Source organism: Grammomys surdaster, unplaced genomic scaffold (assembly GCF_004785775.1).
Source record: "Grammomys surdaster isolate TR1022 unplaced genomic scaffold, NIH_TR_1.0 141, whole genome shotgun sequence".
Classification (NCBI taxonomy): domain Eukaryota; kingdom Metazoa; phylum Chordata; class Mammalia; order Rodentia; family Muridae; genus Grammomys; species Grammomys surdaster.
Window position 1 is genome coordinate 8,119,814 of NW_021604599.1, and position 11,826 is coordinate 8,131,639.

General features: G+C 47.9%; 1 protein-coding gene across 1 annotated transcript in view; it reads left to right on the forward strand.

Annotated features, from left to right (window-relative positions):
• Positions 1–2,075: 2,075 nt before the first annotated feature.
• Fxn (frataxin) overlaps positions 2,076–11,826 on the forward strand; it is a 21,376-nt gene continuing 11,625 nt past the window's right edge. The window contains exons 1-3 of the mRNA XM_028764086.1: positions 2,076–2,234; positions 5,807–5,904; positions 10,933–11,053. Coding sequence (XP_028619919.1) covers positions 2,076–2,234; positions 5,807–5,904; positions 10,933–11,053 — 378 coding nt within the window. The remainder of the gene's footprint in view (positions 2,235–5,806; positions 5,905–10,932; positions 11,054–11,826) is intronic.

The following is an 11,826-nucleotide window of genomic DNA, read 5'->3' on the forward strand; positions in this document are numbered from 1 at the left end:
TCTCTTGGGACACAGGGAGCTGTTAGCTCCTTGGTAAACAAAGATATGTCCTTGGCAGATGTTAGTTAGGGAGGAACAACCTTGAACCTCTCTTATCAATTATTGTAAGTAAGTGAGCAGGCTTACAGTCCTGGAAATGTGTAATATCCCTTCTGGACTGGAATAGTTCTCACTGGAACTTTCCATGCCTCTTCACCAGAGTGTTCCCCTCCCTGGTACTGGCTTCTACTGTTTGAATGCTTTTGTCAACTTCATCAACTCCTCTTGAGACCCTTAACACACACACACACACACACACACACACACACACACACACACACACACCACACACCCCAGTATTGGGAGATGCTGCCTTTGTATGGGTCTGGGTCATGAGGGCTCAACCCTTGCTATACACAGGACTTGTAGGAGGCCTTTCTGTTGTGTGAGAAACAGCATTCTTCTCTTCTCCTCCAGAGAATTCATTTCTGTTCTTTATAAAGTAACCAGCCTCAGGCAGTACATTATGACAGCACAAAACAGACCATGATACTGACTGGTAACGTTGCCCTCACTTTTTTCCAGAGTATTTGCTTCCATGGATAGGCACATGATTCCAGAGAACCAATAAGGGCTGCAATATTGAAACTAAGGAAGCCTCCTTTTCTAAGATAGTGGGTGTAAGAGCCCTTGGGTCAGAAATCAGGAGGCCTGGGTTCTAGTTCCCCTTCAATCAAAGGTGTGTCACTCAAAATGTTGGGACCTCCAATTCCACATTTGAAAATTAGCTACAGGTCAGAAAGAGAGAGAGTGGGGAGAGAGAGAGAGAGAGAGAGAGAGAGAGAGAAGGAGAGGGAGGAGGAGGAGGAGGAGGGGGAGGGAGGGGGAGGGAGAGGAAGAGGGATTGCAGTCACTACAAACCCCCCTTTCCTTTGCAGCTTTTTGTGGGAAATCAGAAGCAATAGTCTCCCAAGGCAGGTGGTACATGGAGGATGCTCTTAACGCCTATACTGTTCCTGACATTCAACCCGTCCTGCAACCCTGGAGGCAAAAAAGATTCCTCTGACACTGTCTTGACTCTTGAAGCTCAGAGTTCGCCACAGCGTCAGAGTGGCAACCCCAGCCAATGGACAATGCACAAACTCCTTCCCAAATAGACACAAAGGTCAGGAGATCAGCCAGTATCGTGAGGAACCTGTTGGGGCTATGAGGAGACCCAGTCACCAGTCCTGACTACTCCTCATCCAAGAGGCAGCTGGGCACGTCTTTATTACTATTGTTGTTTCAGAATCCTATACTTGTATACAAAATGTTTTCTGATCAAACCCACTGCCACTCCCAACTCCTACAGATCCACCCCACCCCTTCTCCCAATTTCATGTTTTTTTGTTTTGTTTTGTTTTGTTTTTTTTGACTAGGTCTCACTATAGTAGCTCTGGCTGTTCTGGAACTCACTATGTAGCTCAGGTTGGCCTCGAACTCCATAAACCTGCCTCTGCCTCCCTAGTGCTGGGATTAAAGGAGTACACCACTACCACTTAGCAACTTTTTAAAAAGACCCTGAGTCCACTTAGCGCTAACAGTGTATGCAACGGTGTAGAACCATCCACTAAGGAAGGACAACCTATCAGAGGCCACATCCCAGAAGAAAACTGACTCTTCCTCATCCTGTAGCAATCAGTAACCAATAGCTCCTCAGCTGAGCCTTGGAGCTACGGAAGCCCCTCCTCCATCCAGGTAGGTACTTCTATTGCCTAAGAGGTGCAGAATTTTCGATTATCAGGCAGTTGAAGCTGTTAGAACTAGGTTTTTAAAGCAAGGCTGGTTTGATCATCAGCATATCTTCAGAATCACCCACTGTCACTCTGTAAAATTGTTGTCAGTGAATAAACTCGCGGAGGTCAGTGTTTACACACTCGTGTTGCCTAAGGGATGCGTTGCGAGTTTGGCACAGAGCAGGATCTGGGTTCTGGTTAAATGAATGCCCAGGGTAGTAGTGCGCGCAGGAGCCCAGCCGCGGCGCTCGCAGGGAACGGCCACCAGGCGGCGCAGCCGAGTCCCCGCGCGGGGCAGAGCGGCCGCCGAGCGGGAGCAGAATGTGGGCGTTCGGACGTCGCGCAGCTACGGGCTTGCTGCCCCGGACGGGGTCCCGGGCCTCCGCCTGGGTCGGGAACCCGTGCGGGAGGGAACCGATCGGAACCTGCGGCCGCCGAGGCCTACACGTCACAGCCAACGCCGGCGCCATCCGCCACGCTGTGAGTATGCGCGCCGCCGGGCCGCACACCGGAGCGCAGGCCGCGCCCGTCCCTATGCCGGGGACGCGCAGCGCGCACGCGCCGGGCCGCACTGGCTGGACGCGCGCGGGGGGACAGGGCACGCGCGGTGTTTGCGCGGGCTAAGGTCCTTGTCGGTGAGGGGATGAGAAATCAAGGTTCCGTAATTAACACAGGATGCACAGCGCGTGCAGCAAGGCGTGTTTATTATTGTGTGCACCCCGCAGTTGCCTTTTTCGAGGCGTGGGACTAATGGGGTTGTGGAGTTGCTCCGAGCATGGCTTTTTGCTGTTTGTTTGTCTCACTCTGTATCCCTGGCTAGCCTAGGATTGGCTGTGTACTCCAAGGTGGCTTCAATCTTGTGATCCTCCAGCCTCCTCTCGAGTGCTGGAATCACAGGTGTAGCAGCAGGGCCCTAGACTCCAGCTTTCGGAAAATGAGGAGACCTCGGTTCCACATTCTGACTGCGCGGCGCTGGAGAGCCCTGTGGTCTTGGGAGACTCTAGCTGTCTGGGGGCAGGGCTTGGCTTTCTGTTCCGGGGAGATTAAAGGGTAACACCCACTTGGCGACTTTGGCGGGAAAGTTAAACTGTATTCGCAAAGGCCTTAGCACTTCAGATAAGTCTCGGTTTCTAGAAGATGCAAAGTACAGGATCTGCTACTCCATGACTTGCAAAGATAGCCCAAAGGATAGCAGTGGGATGAAGGAAGGCTTCCCGGAGGGGGTCGTGATAGATGCCAAAGAAGGGGGTTGAGGGAGCATTCCAGGAAGGGGAGAGCTATGGACAAAGGTGGAGTAGTCTGCGGGCTAGTATTGTCTGCAGGTTCAAATCCACCTTAGGATTCATGAGGTCCTGTCTTAAAAAAAAAATTAATTAATTTTAAAAATAGGGCTAGCCTTGTAGCTCAGCGGTGGGATAGTCACTTGGCGATCAAGAGGTTCTGGGTTCTTACCACTGAAAAAAGAAAGTTTAAAAAACAAACAGAAGTGGAGTGGTCAGAGAGAAACAGCTAGGATCTGAAGGGCAGGACCCGGAACCCCTGCTTTCTCAAATGGTTTCCCGGATGTTTACCGCACTGTTCTTCCCTTGCCTGGCTCCTGACAGCTGCGCTCCAGTTGCAACTGTGCACTTTGGAGTTCTGCATCTATGTGAGCCTGAGCAACTTCGTCTTTGCCATCTCTGTTTCCTCGCCTGTAAAATACAAATACAGTGCATTTAGGTGCTCAGGTTCTGTTCTCAGTGGCCCGCTACCGTTTACGGTCTCCAGTTGTCTCCCCTGATGCTCCTACAGTTGTTTTGAAAGCTGCAGACTGGTAAAATTCTCAAAGCCTGTGGAAGGCATTCCCAGCAGTTGTCAAACGAGGCTCCATTCTGCTGTCACGGAGTGAGCAAATGTTCAGTCTATTCAGTGAAATGCTTTTTCACGTTGATGTACCCGTTGGTGACTTTGTTGTTTGAAAGTGGTCCCCCAAGACTAGAGCCACAGTACGCATACTAAGACTGTCATGGCTGACAAAAGAAATATGTGTAAGAAATACTTCACTCCAGTGTGAGTTATAAGTGCTCTTGCTTCAAGTTCAAAATTGACAAATCAATAATATATATTAAATAATGTGTCTTTAAACAGACATGCATACCAAACAGGATTATACATCAACTATTTGATAGTTAGGACCGGAGACTTACAGGGACCAAACCTGTGCTGTCCCCCCCGGCCCCCCCCCCCACACAAGTGAACACAGCAACTATATAGGGCTACCCCCTCCTGAGGAGGAGGATGGAGTAGGGGCTTAGAGAGATGGCTCAGCATCTTGCTATTCTTACAGAGGACCTGGGTTTGATTCCCAGCAGAAGGCGGCTTCCAACCTTCTTGGTTTTTTTGTTTGTTTGTTTGTTTGTTTGTTTTTGAGACAGGGTTTCTCTGTATAGCCCTGGCTGTCCTGGAACTCACTCTGTAGACCAGGCTGGCCTGGAACTCAGAAATTCACCTGCCTCTGCCTCCCAAGTGCTGGGATTAAAGGCGTGTGCCACCACTGCCCAGCTGGCTTCCAATCTTCTATAACTCCTGTTCTAGGAGATCAGGTGCCCTCTTCTTTCACACACATGCTGTGTATGTCCATATACTCAGGCACACACACAAAATAAAAAATAATTACTTTTTAAAAGATGATCACTATGAAGTTCTTCCCTCATATCCCTGTGAAGGAAAAGGGTTCTGTGAGTCCATTCAGCTAAAGACAGAGCGGTGCCAAGCAGAGAGATACTACTCTCAGGCACGTGGTACCTGGAGCTGTGGTTATCAGGACTGCCCTCACTTCCTCAGAGTCCCCCCTCTTATACATGCTGCCTCCCTCAACCTCCATTCTCACTTCCAAGCCTGAGCCATCCGCCTCCTCTTTCCTGAGCTCACCACAGTCATGGCCTGCTCAAGAGCAGTAGCTATTGCTGGCCCTTTTCGTGGTAACTGAGGTAGAATTGCGGGATGGTAGATCTTTTATTAAAACTTCATGCCATGCCAGAGCAAAGTCATGGTGATCGCTTTATAGGCCCTGTGGCCACCTCAGCCTCACTCCATGGCCTCGCCCCACCCCACGCCTCACCCCATCCCACCCCCACACACCTGCCACCTCAGCTAAGGCTACACTACTTTTCCCTGACTCTCCACTCAATCTCACCTGGTCACCATCAACATGCCATTGCCCAGTGCCCGGCAGTTAGAGACTAAGAAAAATCAACAGGTCACACCCTGCTGACGGGCCAGCCCTTTCTTGACTTCAACAGAATTCTACCTCTTGCCGTTTTTTGATACTTTTTTTTTCTTTTAGTTAAATTCTGGGCTACTGCGATGTGCCCTTGTCTCTGGCAAACCACCAAATCTCCTAAACAGCTTGCAGCAGCACCACCCTAGGGTGATGTTCTGTCTGGTGCTATGTAGCCACGGCCACTTGAGGTACAGCCACCACAGCTGTCTTACTATTGCTGTGAAGAGACACCATGATCAAACATTTAATTGGGGCTAGCCTACAGTTCAGACGGTTAGTCCATTAGCATTATGGCGGGAAGCATGGTGGCACATAGGCAGACGCGGTGCTGGAGAGGTAGCTGAGAGAGATCAGCAGGCAGCAGGAAGAAATTGAGACACTGGGTCTCTGAAGCCTCAAAGCCCACCCCCAGTGACATACTTCCTCCAGCAAGGCCCCACCTACTCCAGTAAGGGCACACCTCCTAATAGTGTCACTCCCTGATGACCAAGCCTGCAAATACTTGAAGGAGCCATTCCTATTCAAATCACCACAACCAAGGACTAAATTTGCTTTTATCTCAATACATGTCTCATGATCATCCTATCAGATGGTCCAAGCTTAGCAGAAAGACAGGGAGGACCCATAGCAAAACATTAGGGGTCGAGGTGGGGGTCAGTCCCTCAGAACTGTACCTGAGGTGCTCTAATTGGTCACTCTTGAATATAGGAGGGCCAATCTATAAACCATGTACCGCTGGGTCAGAGTAGACTAAGACATGGTAATTAGTGTTTCTAACTTTGGCTTTTAGCATTCGAACCTCCACTACCCCGGTCGGATTCTGAACATCAAAAAGCAGAGAGTCTTCGTGGTGCATTTGAGGAACTCAGGGACTCTGAACAACCCAAGGTGAGATGGAAACACTTCCACCTCAGGCATGTCTCCCTCTTCCTCTTTCCTCATATGGAAACTATTTCTCCTTGGGAATAACCTTGAGTGACATCTTTCGCATCATTCAGCATCCGCCATGTTCCTTTAGGTGAATGGTGTTACTGTGTGAGTATCTCAGGCTTCCTTTAGTTCATTCCTATTGTTGGATATTTAGGGGGTTTCCCCCCACAGTTTTGTTATTTCCTCCAGCATCCTAGTTGAGAAACACCATACAGCTATAACAAATGTAATGCCTCTCCAGGCTGCCCAAGGTTTGTTGTCCAAGTTAGCTCAGCCTGCCTAGGTTCCATTTGGTAGGAAGAGTTGGAAGCAGTGAAGGGCTAAAACTGGCACTGATCCCTTACTCTGGTTCCCATGGACCACGCTCAGTTGCATAAGGAAGCTGGGAACAAAAGTTAGCAAGTGTCTTCAGGAAAACAGCAGTGGATTCCCTGTGGAATCAGTGCTGCCTCAGTTTACACCTTTACTACTTGATTATCTACAGGACCCCCTTTCACATGCAGTGGTGTCCCCGGCCCCAGAGATACCAACCGAAAGCACACAGGAGTTGCTGTATCCACTTTGAAGTCTAAGATGTCTTAGTGACATTCAGTACTCTAAGTTATAGAAACGCCATTGTGTCTGCCAGTCTCTTTCCCTGTCTGTCTGTCTCTCTCCATCTGTGTGTGGATCTGTCTCCCCCCCCCCCACCTTTCTCTCTCTCTCTCACCCTATGATAGCAAGGGGCAAGATAACCACAATAACAGTGCTCACTGAGAGAACAGCCTCACCGTAACCCTTGGCAGCAGTGGGTAGACAACCTGGGAGAGCTCTGTCCTGGCAGACTAGGAATCCCTGGCCAAGCCTAGGCTGAGACTCCTTGCCCTTCATCCTTTCAGATATAAGGAAGGCAGGCAGTGGGAAGCATGTTCTCCTTGGAGACAAGCAGGCATCAGAGCCCATTGTCGAATGACAACACTCTGTGCTTCCAAAGGGTGTTAGAAGAGTCCAGTGCATTATTTTAGATCAGACTCTTCTTTCTAATGGATTTCTCTCAAAAGAGCTAGGAGGCTCTTGACCTACTTACTTTTATCACAGTATACCAAACCCTTATCCAAATGTCTTCCTACTTGGAAGAATCTGGCTGCCTTATTCCTTTGCATACCTCCACGACCAGCTCTCTAAATGAAGGGAAAGTTCCCTGAGTTCATGTTCGGCAATATTTGTAATACACCTAGTTTCATTGGTATCTTAGTTAGGGTTCTATAGCTGTAAAGAGACACCATGACCATGGCAATGCTTCCAAAGGAAAACATTTAACTAGAGCTGGCTTTCACTTCGGAGGTTTGGTCCTACCCCACTCCTGTGACACCCTTCTCCAATGGGGCCACATCTCTAATAGTGTCACTTTTCTATGAGTCTAGGGGGCCATTTTCTTTCTTTTCTTTCTTTTTTGGTTTTTCGAGACAGGGTTTCTCTGTGTAGACCTGGCTGTCCTGACCAGGCTGGCCTCGAACTCAGAAATCTGCCTGCCTCTGGCTCCCAAGTGCTGGGATTAAAGGTGTGCGCCACCACTGCCTGGCCGGGCCATTTTCATTCAAACCACCACAGTTGGTGCAAGAGTCAAGTGCTCCCTGCCTCACCACACACACACACACACACACACACACACACACACACACACACACACACACCTTCTTAGCTTAACAGAAGCCTTTGGTGTTCTAAGCCTTCAATTCTCCCATTGACTCTTCCAACTTTAAGCAACTGATCCATCGAGTCCGTTCCATCTCCTTATAAACAGGCTACTTGTCTCCTGGCTCACCATTTCTGTGGTGAGCTTACTGTGCAAGCCTGGCAGCTTGCGTTTGCTCTCCGGGCACATGGAGAGGTGGAAGGAGAGAACAGTTCCACACAGTTGTTCTCTACCTCTACATGCAAGCCACATGCACACGCAGATGCTAATAAGTAATGAAAAAAAAAAAAAGACTGTTCCAACTGTCTTTAAGAGTTCCTCAAGACACCCCAACCCACTCTTCATTTTCACTCTCTCCATTCAGTCTCAAAATGTCCATCACAGCCTATCAGATCAACCACTGTATTTAGAGAGCAGCTCCTACCATTCTGATCAGTCCCATAGTCTGTCCTTACTGTGCCCTAGCAAGAGGATGGGCTGGGCAAAGGATGGGTCAGATGCCGTTAGCACCCAGCAGCCACTGGTGTCTTACTGTAGGTCCCTCCTCCTTGGGTAATGGAGCTGTCTAGTGAACATCTCATAACTATGTACCCCATCACTGGGCACAAAAGCCCACAGAAGGAAGACTGTTACTGCAGTATATTCTTTCGTCCTGTTGTTGGGGATGGAACCCGGGCCCTTATACTTGATACATTTGTATCTAGCTCTGAGACACTTCCAGTACAGTCAGCAAGCAGGAGCAGGAAGTTATTAGCCTGCACCGTAGAGCAACAGCCTGTCTCAAAAAGAAAAGAAAATGTTTAATTAAAAATAAAACTTGAGCCAGGCAGTGGTGGCGCATGCCTTTAATCCCAGCACTTGGGAGGCAGAGGCAGGCGGATTTCTGAGTTCGAGGACAGCCTGGTCTACAGAGTGAGTTCCAGGACAGCCAGGACTACACAGAGAAACCCTGTCTCGAAAAACCAAAAATAAAAAATAAAAAAAAATAAAACTTGGCAAACAGTATCTATACAGAAATGTTCCATAGGGTTTCAGCTGCATAATTTTCCCAAAACTGAATTGCAAGAGGAAGAGAACACACTGTGAAGTCAGCTCCAGCCCAAGAAATAGACTACCAAGGACTAGAGAGATGGCTCAGTAGTTAAAAGCATTTGCAGTTCTTGCAGAAGACTCTGATTCTGTTGCTAGAACCCACAGGGGAGCTCGCGTCATCCATGATCCAATTCCATCTGACTCCCTCTTCTGGCCTCTGCAGGCACCAGGCAGACATGTGCATGTATACACATGCGAGCAAACACCTATACACATGCTGTAAAATAAATAAATAAATTTCAAATTAGAAAAAAAAGAGAGACTGTCAGTAGCCTGGGCAAGCACCCTGCTCCCTCCGAGTCTAATATTAACCCTTTAGTATGCTGCCATTCTAATTTATAGCTGCTTGAATTGGCTTGCGTGACGTTTACACACACTCTGTATGGCTGAGTATCAATATGTCTGTATGCGGCTCATCCCATCACTGAGGTACGTGTGACATCCCTTCACACTGCTCTCAGAGCCTTAGACGATTCTATCTTGTCAGGTGGTGGTCCATAGCTGGAGCTCAGTGCAATTCTTCTGTCCTGTTGTCTTTATACCTGGGCATTTTCCAGTTTGGTGCTATGAGATAGCTTCAATCCAACCATGCTAAAATAATGCGTGTCCTGTAGTGACCCTAGGAGTTTATTGCTGTTGTGAGTACTCCCGAGAGTGGATCACGGGAAAGACCACAGCCTATGAGCATGTTCAACTTTGGTGCCTGTGGCACAGTGGTTTTCCAAAGTGATTGATCTCTGCCTTGCCTGTCAGCAGTATCAGAAAGCTCCGCTTGCCCCTACTCCTGTGCCTTTTATAACATATCTCGTTTTAAAGTCTTTTTAAAATATTAACAAAGTTAATCATCTTTCCACACGCTCGCTGGCCATGTGGCCATCTCTTATGTAATCTGTACACATATTTTACCCATTTTTCTGTTGGCTATTCTTCTTTTTATTGATTTTATCCTGGATTAGTCCATCTCCAGATATATGTAATACAAACATTTCCTCCCACTTTGTGTCTTGACCAACAAAAATTTAGTAACAAAAGCAATGAAGACAGCCTCAGTGTCCAGCAAGAGTGGATGTGTGAAATAAAGAAAATATAGAAATGAAATATAGAAATGAACTAGACACCGTGGTATAGTACACACCTGTAATCACAGATGCTTGGAAAACTGAGGCAGGAAGATCGTAAATCCAAAGCCAATCTGAGCTACCTAGGAAGAAGACCTTGTCTCAGAGAAAAAAACCAAACAAGGTACTTCATTCTTTTTTTGTTTGTTTGTCTGTTTGTTTTTGTTTTTTGTTTTTTGAGACAGGATTTCTGTGTGTAGCCCTGGCTGTCCTGGAACTCACTCTGTAGACCAGGCTGACCTCGAACTCAGAAATCCTCCTGCCTCTGCCTCCCAAGTGCTGGGATTAAAGGTGTGCGCCACCACTGCCCAGTCTTCATTCTTATATTTTTAAAATTTTAAAGGAGTCTAGAAGAACACAGAAAAGACTTGACAGATGCAGTTGCCTCTGGCGATGGTAGTCATTTGGAAGAGGCTACTTTTCTCTATAACTCCTTATGCAATTAAAGTTTTTGCTCTGTACATGCTAGATATTTTCCATCAATTTAAAAATATAAATGAGGGGCTGGAGAGATGGCTTAGTGGTTCAGATCACTGACTGCTCTGCCAGAGGACCCAGGTTCAATTCCCAGCACCCTGTAGCAGCTAATGGCTGTCTGAAACTCCAAGTCCAGGGGCCCTGAAACCCTCACACAGACATACATGCAGGCAAAACTCCATGCACATAAAATAAAAATAAGTCATTTTAAAACCAGTAAAATTAATCATCATTTAAGAACTAAATAAAAATATAAATGAAAGGTGTGTGAATGAGAAAAGCTATGCACGGTAGCTCTCACGGATGTGACGTCAACAGTCCTGAGGCTGAGGCAAGCCAGAGTGCTTGCTGTGCGTTTGAAGCCTCTCAGGACTACCTAGCCAGACCCTGCCTCAAGACAAAGGAAAGGTAAAGGCAAATGCACCATCTTGGTACTAACACCTTGGAGAATCAGGGTGACTGGCAGAACAGAGCTGTCGTGAACCCTAGTGCTTGAGTCTCACCCACACTCCATGTTGCTAGCTGGTTACTTCTGCTGGAAGGCATTTGTTTTTCAGTTTGTATGTATTTATTATGACTGTGCAGTTGGTGACGGTGTTCTGGTGGGTTTCTTTCCCCCTGCAGCTCTCTAGATGAGACAGCTTATGAAAGACTCGCAGAAGAGACACTGGACGCCCTGGCAGAGTTCTTTGAAGACCTTGCAGACAAGCCCTATACCCTGGAGGACTATGATGTCTCTTTTGGGGTACCTCTTGGCTTTGTTGTTTTCTGTTTTCTCCTTAAAAACTGTAACTTAGGCTGGAGATGTAGTTCGGTTGGTAGGGTACTGGCCTGGCATACACAAAACCTTGGGTTCAATCCGCAGCACCACATACAGGTTAATCATAGTAGGCACATCACTGTAATCCTAGTACTCTGGAGGCAGAGGCAGGAGGATTAGATATTCAAGGTCATCTTCAGCAACATAGAAAGGTTGAAGGGAGCCCAGACTACAGAAGAACCTGCCTAAAAAAAAAAAAAAAACCTGGTGATGCACACCTTTAACCTAGCACTCAAGAGGCAGAGCAGGCATATCTCTGTGAGTTTGAGGCGGGCCTGGTCTACAGAGCCAGTTCCAGGGCATCCAGAGAAACCATATCTTGGTGGGGCAGGGGGAGGACCTCACATACACACAGTTAACTGTAACTTACTAAAATAAAGACTTCCCTTTAGGCAGGCATGGTGTCACACAGCTGTAACCCTACACTCCAGAGTAGATGCAGGAGGATCACTGAATGTTCAGGGCTAGCTTGGTCTTTGTAGTGAGGTCCAGACCAACCAGGCTACACAGTGATATCCTGCCTCAAAGAAAGGGGGGACTGGTGGAAGGCTCAGTGAGTAAAGCTGGTGCCTCTAAACCTGATGACCTCACCTTCAATCCTCACCCCACGGGCAGGTGGAAGGAGAAAAGGTCTCCATGCCATCCATGGACGTGGTCTCTCCCTCTTTCCCTCCCTCCCTCCCTCCTTCCCTCCCTCC